General features: G+C 40.5%; 1 protein-coding gene across 8 annotated transcripts in view; it reads right to left on the bottom strand.

Moving 5' to 3' along the window:
* Window positions 1-496: 496 nt before the first annotated feature.
* Window positions 497-19395, bottom strand: part of LOC135101890 (ER degradation-enhancing alpha-mannosidase-like protein 1) — a 168653-nt gene continuing 149754 nt past the window's right edge. For 3 of the 8 annotated variants that reach the window (XR_010269438.1, XR_010269432.1, XR_010269439.1), the window contains exons 10-12: window positions 6862-17414; window positions 4145-4229; window positions 497-2365 (exon numbers count right to left, since the gene is read on the bottom strand). Coding sequence is in view for 1 of the 8 variants with exons in the window: in XM_064006206.1 (XP_063862276.1) it covers window positions 17322-17414 (93 nt within the window). In the remaining 7 variants the exon portion in view is untranslated. Of the gene's footprint in view, window positions 2640-3646; window positions 17415-19395 lie in introns of those variants that run through there. The other 5 variants (XR_010269436.1, XR_010269435.1, XR_010269433.1 and 2 more) reach the window with 5 other exon arrangements.

Raw genomic sequence — 19395 nt, 5'->3', positions numbered from 1 at the left:
TGAAGACACCTGTGAGGAACGACAGCCAGACCACGGGGTCTGGGTGAAGAAACGAGGTTGGCTAGCCATTTTAACAGTAACAGGTCCTCTATCTCTGCACCATATTGTCAGGGGTGAGTGATACACTCACATCTGTTTCTTGTCTTTACTAGTGGCTGGTGCTAACTGCTGAGGACAGCATTGGTTGCAGCTTGGCTGGGCATGCTGCCTGCCTGGCTGCCCAACATATCCTACAATATATATATATATATATATATATATATATATATATATATATATATATATATATATATATATATATATATATATATATATATATATATATATATATATATATATATATATATTGTTGCGCCCACCCCTCACTCCAGGCGGGCTTGTTATCCACATGGGCACAGGTCGAGAAACTAGAGCAATTGGGCCTCAAATAAATCACACTCTGAATGCCCGACAAGACACACACACACCAGGCTGGGGCACAAGGGAAAACATGGGCACTATTTCTTAGGTTTATTGACAAATCTTCCGCAAGTACACTGCTTTACAAGTTCACAGGGGCACTACAAGTCTCCCAGGGCATGACAGACACTCAACAGGGCACTCAACAGGCAGGGAAACACTTCCAAAACAGGCAGGCACATGCTGGCTTCCTCTCGGGCCACCCATCTCCGCTCTCCCTGCCTTCCCGCCTCTCCCAGTGCTGCCACCTCCAACAGTGCTGCCACCCGCACCCATACCCCTGGTGTAACACTATCCCTCCCCCATACAAGGCAGACGATCCGGCTTCCCTGACACACACATACACACAAGAAAATAAGTGGAAATAAATAAATGAAATACACAAAGAAAATTAATCCTCAGGAACATCACAAAAGTCTCTCATCCACCCTGGTCTATGCCTCTACCGCCAAGGTTGCTGTGGTGGTGGAGGCGTCAGCTGCGGTGAGTCAGCAGCGCCACCCAGGAGGGTGTCTCTAGCCCCAAGTTCAGAGTCAAGGTCACCACTGTCACTCGCTGCGCTGCCTGCTCCACGCTCATTCCTGTCTCGGGCAGCCCCTGCCACGTCCTCGTCACTGCTGCTGGGGCTTATGTCCTCGTCTTCTCCGCCATGGCCCCAGGAGTAGCGGGCTGGACCGTGGTAACGCCACAGCCGGTCCACGTGGACAACAGACGGTCACTTCCGTCCCCGGCAAATCCGATATGTGACATCAAAGAGGACTGCTTCCACCATGTATGGCCCCTCCCAGGGGCTCTGGAGCTTTGGTGAGAGCCCTCACTTCCAGCGGGGGTTATACAGCCACACTTGGTCTCCCACAGCATACCTCATGTTCCTCATGCAGCGGTCATAGCCTGGCCCACCACCTTGAGCTTGCCTCGAGCCCATAGATGCACCTCCACCAGGTGTTCCTGCAGTGCTGCTGCATGCCCAGAGGTGACGGTGGGCAAGCTCACATAAGGAAGCCTTTGTGGCCAGGTCCACTGGCAGCCTGAGCTCACGGCCAAACATGAGACAGGCTGGTGTGAAGTCCATCGCCTCATGCACAGCGGACCTGTACACCATCAGCATAGTGGGCAGTTTGACGTCCCAATATCCTTGGTCTTCCTTGCAATACTTGGTCAGCTATTGCGCAAGTATCTGATTAAATCTCTCCACCATCCCACCAGACTGTGGGTGTAGGGGCGTCGTACGGGTCTTGCACAATCCTAACAGCTCGCAACATTCACGGAACACTTGGGACCCAAAGTCACGGCCTTGATCAGAGTGCAATTCCGTGGGTACGCCAAAACGGGTAAAGAACTCATTCACTAGAACACTCTAGAACACTGTCTCGGCCTTGTGGTTAGGGAGCGCATACGCCTCGGGCCACTTAGTGAAATAATCCATCACCACACAGATGTACCGGTTACCCCATGGCGTGAGAGGCAGCGGGCCGGCAATGTCCACAGCTACCTGCTCCATGGGCACCCCCACGCTGTACACCTGTAACAGGGCACAGTTTTTCCTGGTGGGGCCCTTCTTTGCACTACACACGTCACACGCTCTACACCACCCGGTCACATCACTGCATGTTACCCTGTCCTCTTACTATGTCTGCAGAATTCATGTTCTGTCTCTGTCTCCTCCCTTCTTTTTTCCTTCAAAATAATTTGTTCTTTTTTGGGCACTTCATAGCTAGTGTACCATGTTCCTCTTTACTTCATCTTTTCTTTGCACTCATACCACAAGTGTCTCTCTGTGCTGCATTCTGGTATGATCTGTCAGGAAGCTTTGGAATCATTTTAAGTGTGCTCCATTATCACTTGGAATACCAAGTATAGATAGTTTTGAGATTATTCATCCGGGCGACGCTGTGTCAAAGGCTGCCTGCAAGATGATAAAGACAGAAAGAAGTACAGTCTGAATCTGGTAGGTCTTCTTGATGGAATATTTTAAGATTGAGAGAATGTTTTCTGTGCTTCTTTGAGGGTGAAAATTGAACTGATAGGCTGGGAGGAGGTTGTTGTTTTCCAGCCACCAGGTGAGTTGATTTTAGACTATCCTCTCATTACTTTGCCAGGACAGGAGATCAATGGGCCTGTAAGCAGTAGGGAGTATCAAGCCCTTTCCTGCCTGTAAGTCTTGTGTGTTTCCAAGCAGTCTGGAAGATGCCATTGCATCAGCTGGTGTTTTATATATATATATATATATATATATATATATATATATATATATATATATATATATATATATATATATATATATATATATATATATATATATATATATATATATATATATATATATATAACAGAGTAGGGTGAGCTGTGACTGGGAGATGTGAAAGGAATTTGTTAGAGATTTTGTTGGATTCCATGGCTTTGCCAACTTTTAGGCCCCTGAATGTGGAGGTCAGCTCATAATGTGTAAAACGTGAGGAGATGCTGTGATGGGCTTGTGATGCATGTGAAGATTGTTGAAGATTGGGGAGCAGTATGGGATCTGGAGTGGCATAAATGCTGCTGTAGTGATCAGCCAGCAATTCTGCTCGGTTTATTGATTGGAGAAGTGCCACATCTAGACCACATATTGGAAGAGAGGATATAACAGAGTAACCCAACATGTTTTAAATAGAGATGTGTGTGTGTATGCAGGGCAGCTACAGAATGTGAGGTAAGAACAGTGAGCACCCCATGCTGTTTTCTTTGCATGTGTAATCACACATCTTCAGACAGCATCAAGATGATGGTAGATTATCTAGTGTGATAGGCATGGACATCCCCAGATATTCCAGGCCCTCTGCCTGTCATGAACTGCTGGTTTGCATGACTTAGGAACAAGGGTCATATTTTCCAGAAGATTTGAGGAAGGTAGTTGTTCCAGCATCTGTCAGTTGGGAATTAAACTGAGCTGCCAGATTTTTTACACTAGAGTCAGTGTATATATCACAGATGGGGACAAGGTGGTGCTGTTTGATTGTTTAATTTTAATTAATTAAGCTTAAAGTTTAATAGTTTTGATTAATATATATATATATATATATATATATATATATATATATATATATATATATATATATATATATATATATATATATATAGGTACTCCCAGCAATGGGATTCTGCTTTATTAACTGGCCGGAGGTCTATAAGACTGGAAAATCCCACGACAACCAGATTAATTTTATTTGATGTAAGTATCTAAATAACAAACAAAGGTTTCATATTATTTTTCCCTGAATAAACAATGTAGTTTACCTTGGAGTTGTGGAACCCCTATAATGGGAAAAGTGACAATGTATCTAATCAGTTAATGAGAAAAATTTTCAGTGAATATTGTATAAAAGTTAATTTAAGTGTGCCCAGTCACTTCAATTTTCAGTAAATAACAACTGGAAGTAGTGTAGGTGTTACCGTACATCAATATGTGAAGTTTTTATTATATATCAAAAAGACATTTTCACCTATCTATTTACATTCTAAATTTTGTTTTTCCCTCCTTTAAAACTAATAAAACTAACTGGCAAAGGGAATTTATATCTTCTCTCTGTTGTCAACCCCTCTGGGTAGTGTCTCTCAAGTAATTATTTCACAATAGGCACAAATGGTTATTCTTATATAGACAAGTTTGGTAAACAGTATGAAATCCTCGGACAATGAGACGTACCTGTTGACAAGCCCTCTGGTTGGCATTTCTGGCTGCAAATTTGTGCCAAGTATTATGGGCTGCACCCCATAAAAACAAAATCCTTCTGCATAAATGAAAGTAATTTCTTCTCAGTATCCTTAAAAGTTTATCACCCTTCTCTACTTTCAAATTGTTCTTGAACATTTTTAACAAACTGTCCCACATATTGCCAGGTCTTAACACTATTAGCAAATTTTGACCTCAAACATTAATCTCAGAATTTCTTTATAATTACATAGTTATCAGTTCTTACATATTTCCAATTATTCTGCAACATCTTGTGATATGGATTTTTTTTTTTTTATCTGACTGGCATACCAAAAGCTGAGAACATGGTGTTTTACAGTTTCTCCATCGTTGTGTGTGTATGTGTGTGGGTTGGGAGGATAGTATTCATCCATGCCCGCTTTCCTCATCTCAATATATCAACATATAATTTAGTTAATTTCTTACATACAATTCCACAAAATTTTTGTTCTAAATTCTTACTTAGCTCAAAAATATGCAAAATTTTACTTAGAAATCCAAGGAGAAAAACAAGTATTTATATTCATGATAATTTCTTTAGGCTATTCTAAATAATTTTTTTCATGATTGCCATTCAAATGGCAGGATCACCTGAAGATCCGCCACCCCACAGGGATCACCTGAAGATCTGCCACCCCAGATTGTCTCACCTGAAGATCCGCCACCCCAGACTCTCTCACTTGGTTAGGTTAGGTTAGGTTAGGTTAGCCTAACCTAACCTAACCTAACAACATGAACGCATTAAAAAACTGAGTGGATATAAAAAATGCAGAAAAAAGTTTACTTCATTAAAAGTATGGGATCACCTGAAGATCCGCCACCCCAGATTGTCCCACCTGAAGATCTGCCACCCCGAGTGCGGCTGGGGTGGCGGATCTTCAGGTGATCCAAATGGCATTATCTTCTATTTTAACTTATTGTTTTTACTATTTGTCCCATGACATATATAGGGATGTTGGTTATGGTTTTATATTTTTCCCAGATCCCTGAGGAGAAAAAACCAGCATGATCTAAGTGTGGATTGAGGAAGATTGAGTACAAGAAGATGATCACTGCCTGTTATGGATCTTGTCGGTAATTCTTAAGAAATACACCTCCACACATATCTTATTAATCTTTTCCCCTCTCCCCCAACAAGCTTGGGGGCACGTGGGGAATCGGGTTTTTTTTTGGGGGGGAGGACATAAAAGACCGATAAATGGACTTTGAAAATCTAGGGAAATTTCCTTAGAATAAAAAAAATTTGGGGGGATAATTCTTAAGAAATACACCTCCACACACATCTTATTAATCTTTTCCCCTCTTTCCCAACAAGCTTGGGGATCACGTGGGGAGTCGGGTTTTTTTTTTGGGGGGGGACATAAAAGACCGATAAATGGACTTTGAAAATCTAGGGAAATTTCCCTAGAATAAACAAAAATTGGGGTAAAATTTGTTTTAACCAATACGCCAGAATAATTATATACCTAACCTAACAGGTTAGTTAACCTGTTAGGGGTCCAGGTTAGTTAACCTGTTAGAGGGTCCAGGGGGGGCTGTGCCCCCCCCTGGACCCTCCCTAAGGTTACTAACATAACCTATGCTTTTAACCTAACTTAATCTAACCTATGCTTTTAACCTAACCTAACCGGGGGGGCGCAGCCCCCCCTGGACCCCCCATAGACTTAGGAGCATGCGCAAAAGCACCCTGCGTGTAAACCAATGCACGAACGCACACAGTGTAACTTCAGCACGGACAGGTAAGCAGGACGGATCTCGGGAATACTGGAGAAACTTTAACATTGTATTGTAACCTTAATATCAACGAGCAATCAGTAAAACCTTTACAGACATGTAGCTATACTACTTACACTTCTTGAAAGCACACCATATTGAAAATAATCTTGGGTGCGTTGTTCTTAAGATTTTCCTAGGTCAACCCTCATGGCTAAGTCTAGAGAGGTGAGAAGGATGAAAGATGGTAAGGCAAACAATGCATTGAAAAGTGAATGGCAAGCAAGATGAGTTGTGAGAAGAGTGAGAGGGTAAGTTGCCAATATGAATGTTGAGCATTGAGGTCTGCTATCACTAGTCTGGGTGGGGGTAACTGAGTAATGAGTCTGTTCTCCACTAATTAATTCTGCACAGGTGTTGTAGAAAATGAGAATGGTGGCCTGCCCTCTGGGCAGGGAAACACGAAAAGGAAGTGTTTCCAGTATTCTTCCAGGGAATCTATTTAGAGAAATGGGTATAAAGGCCTCTGAGTCATGTACTAGAATGGCAAGCCCCCCCACCCAACCCACCCCTGCCTGTTTGGCCTTTCATCCCTGTAGAATGAGTGTAGATGATGTAACCTCTGAATGAGATAGCAAGGTGAGGATGCAGCTAGGTTTAAAAAATGCCGATAATGAATGGAAGGTGCTTCTTTGCATATAATTTGATATCACTGAGCTTGTGTACAAGTGATCTGGCATTCCAGATAATGGTATGACAGGAGGGAGAGGCCATGTTTGAAGATAACAGAGAGAAAGAATGGCAGGTAAGAGGTGTCTGATTATCTGCAGGACAGAGTTACCTTGTTGGTGAAGCTGGAATCCTTTATGGAGAAGATGAAATAAGGAGGGTAGGAAGGAGAACCAGTTGATATCACTGGGTTTTGCAATGTTCAAATTTGTATTAGTGGTATGTACCTGATGTCTGTGTCCTTTCACCTTTGCTGCATAAGCCTGGGGAGCTGGGTTGTCCTCTCTCGTTTGAGTTGGTGTGTTGTATGGTGGTGAAACAGCTTGGTGGATGAAGACTGGTGCTTTGAGTGGATGCTGCTTGATGGAGTGCAGGGGTGTTGCGGGTAGAACGTTGTTGTTTCTGATAGTGTTTAGGAAGTCTTGGTGTGGGGATGTAATTTGAGATGTTTGCTTAATGAAAAAGTCCTTGTCAGAGTCATTGGCAATGTCACTGAAGATAGCATAGGAGTTATTCAGCATTATACTTGCTGTTATCCTGGTTGTATGTTGTTGAAGCACTTGATTGGTGTTTGTAGTGTTGATGGAGGCAGGAATAGAGTTGGGGAGTATAGTACAAGGGATGATAGCCCTCAGCTTGTTAGTTTCCTGCACATCATTTTTGTTGTTGGTAGTTGTTGCTGATTTCCTTCACTCTGTGGAGGACAGGGCAGGATTCACTGTTTGAGGCAGTAGTTTTCCCAGCAGAAATAACAGAAAGGTGGACTGAAGCATTTACTGCCCTTAGAGGATTTGAAACTGCAGTTTGTGGACCTTATCTTCTGTCTGCACGATTATGCACTGTGACCAAACAGGTAACAATTTTAGCAGCGCAGGGCTGGCAGTTTGTGTTAACAGCGGAATTGGTAAATGATTTTTCCTTCCTAAACCTCTATGGGGCAGCACTGATGGAGGTTCTTCTACTCCCACCAAGGGCAGATGATTCTAAATTCTCCTGCTTGGCATGCCAGGGCTCTTGTCTACCAACTAAGCAGAATCTTACTTGGTACTCAAGTGCCATGGAATGCCAAAGCAGTAGAATCTGGAACCATCTACCTTTGGTGGGAGCAGCACTGATGGAGGTTCTTCTACTCCCACCAAGGGCAGATGGTTCTAAATTCTTCCACTTGGCATGCCAGGGCTCTTGTCTACCAACTAAGGAGGATCTTACCTGGTAGACAAGAACCATGGAATGCCAAGCAGTAGAATCTGGAACCATCTGCCCTTTGTGGGAGTAGAACCTCCCTCAGTGCTACCCCACAGTGGTTTAGGAAGGAAAATCATTTGCCAGTTTCTCACTGGTGTAGTTCTTTTCTAGTAGGTCCACCTTGCCATAAATAAAGCCAGGATTTAGGCCCCTAGATTCCTAACATTGTACCTTCCATGGTACTAGATTTGTAATTTCTTCCAAGAGGGCTGACAGTTTATTCAGGTTGCCTAATTATTTCCAGTCTGATAGCCTGGCCTGTGCCCAGACACTGCTCACATCTTTGGATGAAATCTTTTCCTAGAGGAGACTTGTTCAAAGTTGTGGTTAAACGAACAAGGTTTAGAATGATGTTCCTACCATCCGTGGGCTGTACATAAATGACTACAGATGATTGATTTAGTCCTGGATGCTGCAGTGATGTCCACATTCTTACCAGTAAATCTGGTGGCTTTCTTGATTATGGTGTAGATGCAGGCTGTTCTATCAGCAACTTATGGGGTTTGTTGCAAGGCAGTTTGGTGTTAGGCTGCTCATCTGTTCCTTCTCCCTTCTGATATTAATGAGACTGCTTATTTGACAGTCCCTCTGTTTGCATAACCATCACTTCCCTTTCATCCTCTTCTGGGTCACTCACAGCAACCCATTCATGAGCAAACAAGCCTTTTCTTTTCAGCAGCCCCACTTCTGTTCCCTCCTACTTTCTCTATCCTCATTTTCAATCCAAAGCTGGATGTTGTGTCTATATGTGCAACGACTTAACCTGCTCTCATGCCCAAACCCTTGAATCTTGTGAGTTTTACACCATCTGGCTATGACTACAGAATCACATTCAAACTAAATTAATTTGTGCTATATACCTCACCTAACTCCTCTGACTATAACAAATTCTTTGACTACTTAACTTTCAGAGTGGAGCACATTCTGACTCTCTTCCCTTTTGTGGAGATCTCCATTCTTGGAAACTTCAATGTTCACCAGCTTTGGCTTTCCTCTCCCTACACTGGCCATCCTAGTGAACTAGCCTTTAAATTTGCTATCCTCCATGACCTAGAGCAAGTGGTGCAACAACCTACTCGTATTCCTGACTGTCTTGGAGATACACCCAACATTCTAATCCTTCTGTTTATGCTGTTACTACTTTCTCTGTTGGGCTCCTCCAATCACAGTCTTATATCTGTGTCTTGTCCTATCCCTCCAATCCCTCCTCAAGATCCCCTAAAGCAGAGGTGCCTCTGGCATTTTGCCTCTGCTAATTGAGGGGACCTAAGGAGGTATTATGCTGATTTTCCTTGGAATGACTTCTGCTTCCATGTCAGAGACCTGTCTCTGTGTGCTGAGCGCATAACAGAGGTGATAGTGTTTGGCATGGAGGCATACATTTCTCGCTCTTTCTCTTGACCTAAACTAAGACCTAAACCAAGCTTTAAAAGCTTGGTTTAACACAGCCTGTTCTCATGCTATACATGGTAGAGAGGTGGCCTGCAAAAGGTACTTGAGCCTTCCATCATCTGAAATCTCGTGCACTTTACATTTCTGCCCGGAATCATGCCAAGTCTGTTCTCCAATTAACCAAAATCTCCATTAATGGAAAATGTCAAAATCTTTCAAGATCTAACTTCCCTCATGACTTTAGAGACACCTAATCAAAAACATCACCAATGACTTTGCTTCTTCTTTCCATCCTTTATTTCATCCTAATGACACCACTGCCATCTCATCCATTTCTAAAGTTGAATTCTTCACTCAAACCTTTGCTAAAAACCCTGCCTTAGATGACTCAGGGCTTGTTCCTCCCTCTCCAGTCTCCAGCTACTTCATGTTACTCATTAAGATCCTTCACAATGTTTTCCATACTTTTGCTGGCCTAAACCCTCATAAGGCTTATGAACCTCCTATTGTTCACTGAAACTGTGCCTCTATACTTGCACCTTGCCTAGTCAAAACACTTTCAACTCTGTCTATCAATATCTACTTTTTCTTTTTTTTTTTTTTATATATGTAGGAAGGATACTGGCCAAGGGCAACAAAAATCTAATAAAAAAATGCCCACTGAAATGCCAGTCCCATAAATGGGTCAAAGCAGTAGTCAAAAATTGGTGGATAAGTGTCTTGAAACCTCCCTCTTGAAGGAATCCAAGTCATAGGAAGGTGGAAATACAGAAGCAGGCAGGGAGTTCCAAAGTTTACCAGAGAAAGGGATGAATGATTGAGAATACTGGTTAACTCTTGCATTAGAGAGGTGGACAGAATAGGGGTGAGAGAAAGAAGAAAGTCTTGTGCAGCGAGGCCGTGGAAGGAGGGGAGGCATGCAGTTAGCAAGATCAGAAGAGCAGTTAGCATGAAAATAGCGGTAGAAGACAGCTAGATATGCAACATTGCGGTGGTGAGAGAGAGGCTGAAGACAGTCAGTTAGAGGAGAGGAGTTGATGAGATGAAAAGCTTTTGATTCCACCCTGTCTAGAAGAGCAGTATGAGTGGAACCCCCCAGACATGTGAAGCATACTCCATACATGGACGGATAAGGCCCTTGTACAGAGTTAGCAGCTGGGAGGGTGAGAAAAACTGGCGGAGACGCCTCAGAACACCTAACTTCATAGAAGCTGTTTTAGCTAGAGATGAGATGTGAAGTTTCCAGTTCAGATTATAAGTAAAGGACAGACCGAGGATGTTCAGTGTAGAAGAGGGGGACAGTTGAGTGTCATTGAAGAAGAGGGGATAGTTGTCTGGAAGGTTGTGTCGAGTTGATAGATGGAGGAATTGAGTTTTTGAGGCATTGAACAATACCAAGTTTGCTCTGCCCCAATCAGAAATTTTAGAAAGATCAGAAGTCAGGCGTTCTATGGCTTCCCTGCGTGAAATGTTTACCTCCTGAAGGGTTGGACGTCTATGAAAAGATGTGGAAAAGTGCAGGGTGGTATCATCAGCGTAGGAGTGGATAGGACAAGAAGTTTGGTTTAGGAGATCATTAATGAATAATAAGAAGAGAGTGGGTGACAGGACAGAACCCTGAGGAACACCACTGTTAATAGATTTAGGAGAATAACAGTGACCGTCTACCACAGCAGCAATAGAACGGTCAGAAAGGAAACTTGAGATGAAGTTACAGAGAGAAGGATAGAAACCGTAGAAGGGTAGTTTAGAAATCAAAGCTTTGTGCCAGACTCTATCAAAGGCTTTTGATATGTCCAAGGCAACAGCAAAAGTTTCACCAAAATCTCTAAAAGAGGATGACCAAGACTCAGTAAGGAAAGCCAGAAGATCACCAGTAGAGCGGCCTTGATGGAACCCATACTGGCGATCAGATAGAAGGTTGTGAAGTGATAGATGTTTAAGAATCTTCCTGTTGAGGATAGATTCAAAAACTTTAGATAAGCAGGAAATTAAAGCAATAGGACAGTAGTTTGAGTGATTAGAGTGGTCACCCTTTTTAGGAACAGGTTGAATGTAGGCAAACTTCCAGCAAGAAGGAAAGGTAGATGTTGACAAACAGAGCTGAAAGAGTTTGACTAGGCAAGGTGCAAGCACGGAAGCACAATTTCGGAGAACAATAGGAGGGACCCCATCAGTTCCATAAGCCTTCCGAGGGTTTAGGCCAGCGAGGGCATGGAAAACATCATTGCGAAGAATTTTAATAGGTGGCATGAAGTAGTCAGAGGGTGGAGGAGAGGGAGGAACAAGCCCAGAATCATCCAAGGTAGAGTTTTTAGCAAAGGTTTGAGTAAAGAGTTCAGCTTTAGAAATAGATGTGATAGCAGTGGCACCATCTGGTTGAAGTAGAGGAGGGAAAGAAGAAGAAGCAAAGTTATTGGAGATATTTTTGGCTAGATGCCAGAAATCACAAGGGGAGTTAGATCTTGAAAGGCTTTGACATTTTCTGTTAATGAAGGAGTTTTTGGCTAGTTGGAGAACAGACTTGGCATGGTCCCGGGCAGAAATATAAAGTGCATGAGATTCTGGTGATGGAAGGCTTAAGTACCTTTTGTGGGCCACCTCTATCATGTATAGCATGAGAACAAGCTGTGTTAAACCAAGGTTTAGAAGGTTTAGGATGAGAAAAAGAGTGAGGAATGTACTCCTCCATGCCAGACACTATCACCTCTGTTATGCGCTCAGCACACAAAGATTGGTCTCTGACACGGAAGCAGTAGTCATTCCAAGGAAAATCAGCAAAATACCTCCTCAGGTTCCCCCAACTAGCAGAGGCAAAACGCCAGAGGCACCTTCGCTTAGGGGGATCCTGAGGAGGGATTGGAGTGATAGGACAAGATACAGATATGAGATTGTGATCGGAGGAGCCCAACGGAGAAGAAAGGGTGACAGCATAAGCAGAAGGATTAGAGGTCAGGAAAAGGTCAAGAATGTTGGGCGTATCTCCAAGACGGTCAGGAATACGAGTAGGGTGTTGCACCAATTGCTCTAGGTCATGGAGGATAGCAAAGTTGTAGGCTAGTTCACCAGGATGGTCAGTGAAGGGAGAGGAAAGCCAAAGCTGGTGGTGAACATTGAAATCTCCAAGAATGGAGATCTCTGCAAGAGGGAAGAGGGTCAGAATGTGCTCCACTTTGGAAGTTAAGTAGTCAAAGAATTTCTTATAGTCAGAGGAGTTAGGAGAGAGGTATACAGCACAGATAAATTTAGTATGAGAATGACTCTGTAGTCGTAGCCAGATGGTGGAAAACTTGGAAGATTCAAGAGCGTGGGCACGAGAGCAGGTTAAGTCATTGCGCACATAAACGCAGCATCCAGCTTTGGATCGAAAATGAGGATAGAGAAAGTAGGAGGGAACAGAAAAGGGGCTACTGTCAGTTGCCTCAGACACCTGAGTTTCAGTGAGGAAAAGAAGATGAGGTTTAGAAGAGGAGAGGTGGTGTTCTACAGATTGAAAATTAGATCTTAGACCGCGAATGTTGCAGAAGTTAATGAAGAAAAAGTTGAGGGGGGTGTCAAGACACTTAGAGTCGTCGACAGAAAGGCAGTCCGACCTGGGGACATTTATGGTCCCCTCCCCAGATGGAGACTCCGAGGCTGGTGTAGGATTCGCCATGATATTAAAATTTTTGAGTGAAGGGTGTGTGTGTTATTAGATGCTTGTAGTTTTGTGTGGAGGAAGAGAGTTGTCTTTAGAGGGCAGGCTGTGACTGCCCCCTTGTGTTGTGAGACACAAAGGGAAACGTTCAGTGAGGTCACAGCTGGGTTTAATGATAAGTTCACAGCACCCCATGAACAGTGCTTTAGACCTCACTGGGAGTAATTATCGTTTCGGCAGGTGTCTACTGCCTCCTCCTTGCATCTACTGCTCTTCTAATCCTTCAGACTACCATCCTATAGCTTTAATTTCCTGCCTATCTAAATTTTTTTAATCTATCCTCAACAGGAAGATTCTTAAATATCTATTTTGAATCTAACCTCAACAGGAAGATTCTTAAACATCTATCACTTCACAACCTTCTATCTGATTGCCAGTATGGGTTCCATCAAGGCTGCTCTACTGGTGATCTGGCTTTCCTTACTGAGTCTTGGTCATCCTCTTTTAGAAATTTTGGTGAAACTTTTGCTGCTGCCTTAGACATATCAAAAGCTTTTGATAGAGTCTGACACAAAGCTTTGATTTCCAAACTATCCTCCTATGGCTTCTATCCTTCTCTCTGTAACTTTATCTCAAATTTCCTTTACCATTCTATTGCTGCTGTTGTAGACGGTCACTGTTCTTCTCCAAAAACTAATAACAGTGGTGTTCCTCAGGGTTCTGTCCTGTCACCCACTCTTTTCCTATTATTCATCAATTATCTTCTAAACTAAATTTCTTGTCCTATCTACTCCTACGCTGATGATACCACCCTGCACTTTTCCACATCTTTTTGTAGACATCCAGTCCTTCAGGAAGTAAACAGTTCATGTAGGGAAGTCATAGAACACCTGAGTTCCGATCTGAAACTGTGCCTCTATACTTGCACCTTGCCTAGTCAAAACTCTTTCAACTCTCTATCAATATCTACCTTTTCTTTTTGCTGTTCTAATCCTTCAGACTACCATCCTATAGCTTTAATTTCCTGCCTATCTAAATTTTTTTTTAATCTATCCTCAACAGGAAGATTCTTAAATATCTATTTTGAATCTAACCTCAACAGGAAGATTCTTAAACATCTATCACTTCACAACCTTCTATCTGATTGCCAGTATGGGTTCCATCAAGGCTGCTCTACTGGTGATCTGGCTTTCCTTACTGAGTCTTGGTCATCCTCTTTTAGAAATTTTGGTGAAACTTTTGCTGTTGCCTTAGACATATCAAAAGCTTTTGATAGAGTCTGACACAAAGCTTTGATTTCCAAACTATCCTCCTATGGCTTCTATCCTTCTCTCTGTAACTTTATCTCAAATTTCCTTTCTGACCATTCTATTGCTGCTGTTGTAGACGGTCACTGTTCTTCTCCAAAAACTAGTAACAGTGGTGTTCCTCAGGGTTCTGTCCTGTCACCCACTCTTTTCCTATTATTCATCAATTATCTTCTAAACTAAATTTCTTGTCCTATCTACTCCTACGCTGATGATACCACCCTGCACTTTTCCACATCTTTTTGTAGACATCCAGTCCTTCAGGAAGTAAACAGTTCATGTAGGGAAGTCATAGAACACCTGAGTTCCGATCTGAAACTGTGCCTCTATACTTGCACCTTGCCTAGTCAAAACTCTTTCAACTCTATCAATATCTACCTTTTCTTTTTGCTGTTCTAATCCTTCAGACTACCATCCTATAGCTTTAATTTCCTGCCTATCTAAATTTTTTTTTAATCTATCCTCAACAGGAAGATTCTTAAATATCTATTTTGAATCTAACCTCAACAGGAAGATTCTTAAACATCTATCACTTCACAACCTTCTATCTGATTGCCAGTATGGATTCCATCAAGGCTGCTCTACTGGTGATCTGGCTTTCCTTACTGAGTCTTGGTCATCCTCTTTTAGAAATTTTGGTGAAACTTTTGCTGTTGCCTTAGACATATCAAAAGCTTTTGATAGAGTCTGACACAAAGCTTTGATTTCCAAACTATCCTCCTATGGCTTCTATCCTTCTCTCTGTAACTTTATCTCAAATTTCCTTTCTGACCATTCTATTGCTGCTGTTGTAGACGGTCACTGTTCTTCTCCAAAAACTAATAACAGTGGTGTTCCTCAGGGTTCTGTCCTGTCACCCACTCTTTTTCTATTATTCATCAATTATCTTCTAAACTAAATTTCTTGTCCTATCTACTCCTACGCTGATGATACCACCCTGCACTTTTCCACATCTTTTTGTAGACATCCAGTGCTTCAGGAAGTTTAACAGTTCATGTAGGGAAGTCATAGAACACCTGAGTTCCGATCTCTTGAAAATTTCTGATTGTGGCAGAGCAAACTTATTATTGTTCAATGTCTCAAAAATTCAATTCCTCCACCTATCAGCTTCACACAACCTTCCAGACAACTATCCCCTCTTCTTCAATGACACTCAAGTATCATCATTGACAATAAAAAACACTTAGATCAATAACTGCATTGTAAAGTGTTCTTGCCTTAGGAATTTAACTGCCATTTGTCAGGAAAAAAGAAAGGATTGTTTCTAGTTGTCCTTCATACTGCAACAATTCTGATTAATTTCCACTGAATTTATAATCATGATTTCCACACTTGTAATGAGGATTCAGATGCTGCTGTTCTGAGTTAGATTAGTGATGCCACCAACTAATTGAGTAACTTCAAAGGAAAAGATTTATGCAATTTCATAGTGGTTATCCAACACATAAAATGTCTCCTAAAAAATTTTTTTAAACATCACATGTACATTCAGTGAGCTAGTACTGTCAGTAAACTATAGCTTGATTATTTTTGGTAATACATATGTTGGTATCTTCAATATCATATAGAATCAGTAATCACCAGGTAATTCAACATGCTACACACACTAAGATATACTTTGTTATCATTAGCAATAGGAATAAAATTTTCAGTTACATACTAGGGATTAATACAATGCACAATGTTTTATTATGATAACCCAACATGTTAAACAAAATTGGCAAATCTTTATAATGCCAAATATAAAACATTTCTATTCATTCAAATAGTGGATTTTTTTTTTGCATTTGGAACTCAAGACACTTACATGCTAATCTACTTTTATAGAACATTTGAGGGTATGCTTGGTAAAATCATAGTAAGCACTATTATTTAATTATTCACAAATCACATCTAAAGTTTATGAATATATAAACATAACATTTTTGTGTTTTGCACATGGCCTTGTATTGAAGTTTTGACTCAATAAAGGAATTCTTCTGTGCTTCAATTTCAGATGTCCGTTTTTCTTCAAAGTTGTCCATTTTTAGTAATTGTTCTCCAGATCTACTTTGAGTGTAATTTGTGTGCAAGCATAACATAACAGATTAAGAAAGTCACATAACTAAATGATGCTATGTTAATCTCTACATAGATTTATTATATTAACATGGTAATAGAATAGATAAAAAAAAACAAAAGTTAACTATCTTGCAAAATCTTACACAATCAAAATCAAAATCATAATAAAAAATAAATGTTTTGTAGGAAGTGTTGCTTTCTATGGTTTTACATGCATAACTTCAGTTGTTTAAAACCACATGAAACATACACAAGATGTCTTATTATATTGGCATGTAATGGAAATATTTTATTTAGGTTGAAAGTCTGTATAATGTGAATAAAGATGTTGTGATCATCTCCCATTTACCCTTGTGGGACAGTAATTATTTTATTTCTTTATTGTTATTATTATTATTATTATTATTATTATTGTTCATTTATATATTTTGAGGTAGGTTTTCCATACATAAGTTTTGACCCTAAAATCAGAAAATAAAGAGTGGAAGGATGCTTATAGCCTTGGCACATATGCCAGCATATAAGATACACCTATTTACAAGTATGCTCCTTAGTCCCTCTTGCAGGAATGTTGATATACTTCACAGCCTTTATTCTTCCAACAAAGAAATAGGTACCAAAACAAAGCCTGTTATATCAGTGAGTGAACAGATTATTTCAATACAGTATGTTTAAAATGATGATTCATATCACAAATTTCATATCTTAAGGCATTAAGAACTATAAATTACAGTATAACAATTATTTACATCTCACTTTTAGTGTCACTGAAGATGACTGTGTTACCCGACACACACACACACACACACACACACACACACACACACACACACATTATATATATATATATATATATATATATATATATATATATATATATATATATATATATATATATATATATATATATATATATATATATATATATATATATATATATATATATATATATATATATATATATATATATATGTTTTGGAAGCAATCCTATAACAGGGCGATGAGGTCCCTATTTACAAGGCACAAGTGACTATTAAGCCAGCCATCATAACTCCACTCCAAGAGAAAAAGATATCTGCTCCAGGTACTGGCTTTTCAGGGGCAACCTATGTATCCTTTCTTCATTGATGGCTGCACACTGTGGGCATAAAAAGGCACATGTAGTTAAAGTCTGTATTTACCTAACTGTATTTCTAAAAGATCAAGCTAATAATGTTCTGTCTTTTAATACTAAATTTCCATATATTCCTTCAATCAGTATATACTGTTTGCACACACCATTTCCCCTGGTAATATATTCCACTGGTTTATTAGTCTATTTGAAAAATGCTATTTCTGTATATAATTCTCGATTCTTATATTGGCATGTTTCTTTCTGTATCCTCTTAATGTTAGTATCCTTGCTGACAAGTCTTCTATGTCTATATTTTCTTTTTTATTGTTACACATTGGGGTATCAGATTCCCTCTTTTATCCAGGTAGGAGGATAATAGCTTGTCTAATCTTTATAGTTTGAAAGGTTTAGGACTTCCTGTTACCATTTTTTGTTCTATTTTAGTTTAATATGATTCTTCAAATTTGGATTACACACCACAACTACATATTCCAGTATGGTTTTTCCATAAAATAGTTTTTTCCATAAAATTTTCAGAAGTACAGTCATATTTGATAAAAATCAACATTTCCAACTTTTTCATCTATGTTATCCTCTAGTGTTGGTTTCTTATGGATCATTATATCTAAAGCTTTGTTTCTATTTATTTATTTTCATAAGTATATCATTAGCTAACCTGTACCTAAATTCAAGCCACCAAACACTTTTTTCAAATCTTACCACATGGCTTTTTTCTATGCAAGGGCATCATGAGTGAGCTTTTTTTTTTTTCTTTTTTTTCTCCCTTCTTTTCCTTGGCCAGTCTTCTTAGTAAATATTTATTTACTTGCATACATATGGGGTGTAGCATGAATTTCTGAGGATATTGTTAGAGGTGAAAATACAGGTTATTCTGAGTCAAAAATATTCTATGTACATATGCATTATGAGGCTTTGTTTAGCCCTGGTATGAAATTTAAGTATGGCCAGATGACAGATAAAATGACCAAGCAGGGTGAGTATCCATGGCAGAAAAAATCATGCCCACATCCCCCATAGCACTTTAAGTGTGTAGCAATGCTAGAAATTTTCTCTCAAAATTATGCAGTGCAATCTAAACTGGGAATGCGAATTACTGGCTATGAGGGTCATTCCAAAAGTAATGCTTCCTATATTTTTACTCCGCCCCAAGGGATCCGAGGAGATTGCTTATGACATTGTTATGATGACTGAACTTTTGCACTTGCAAGCTGAAATTTTTATTTCTTTGTTGTAGGTATTGATGGTACAACAGTCAAAGAAAGCAACCCCTGTCATGGACATGTGTCAGAAGCAGAGATGCGTCATTGAATTCCTCCACGTGGAAGTTGGATCAGCCTGCATTCACTGGCACCTGGTGAATGTTTATGGAGTCAAGGCAGTTGATGTCAACACAGGAGATGGGTTCATTGATCCTGGAGTGGCAACAGGGATGTGAGTGACAAATTGCACTCCAGACGCCCTTGCACAGCCACCACTCTGGAAAATGAAGAGCACCTCAATCAACTCATCTACGCTAATCGGCGGATAACGCACTGTTTCCAGTACACTGACACCCACATCCAACTTTGCATACATTTCATTTACTGTTATCCACTGATTAGCGCAGATGAGTTGATCGAGGCGCACTTAATTTTCTGGAGTGGTGGGTGTGCAAGAGCATTGGGAGTGTGATTTGTCAGTCACATCTCTGTCACCACTCTGGAATCGATGAACCCATCTCCTAACTGTGCTGATATCAACTGCCTTGGCTCCATAAACATTCATCAGGCACCAGTGAATGTCAGCTGGTCCAACTTCTGTGTGGAGGAATTCAATGACACATCTCTGCTTCTGACACACATCCATGACAGGGGTTGCTTTCTTAAACTGTCATACCATCAACATCTGCAACAGAGATAAAAATTTCAGGTTATGAGCACAAAAGCTCAGTCATCACAACAATGTCAACAGCAATCTCCTTGGGGCAGAGTAAAAAAATAGGTGG

The sequence above is a fragment of the Scylla paramamosain genome, chromosome 1 (genome assembly GCF_035594125.1).
Source record: "Scylla paramamosain isolate STU-SP2022 chromosome 1, ASM3559412v1, whole genome shotgun sequence".
In the NCBI taxonomy this organism is placed as follows: Eukaryota; Metazoa; Arthropoda; class Malacostraca; order Decapoda; family Portunidae; genus Scylla; species Scylla paramamosain.
Note: the sequence above shows the minus strand (reverse complement) of the source record. Positions and strands in the feature narration are given on the sequence as shown.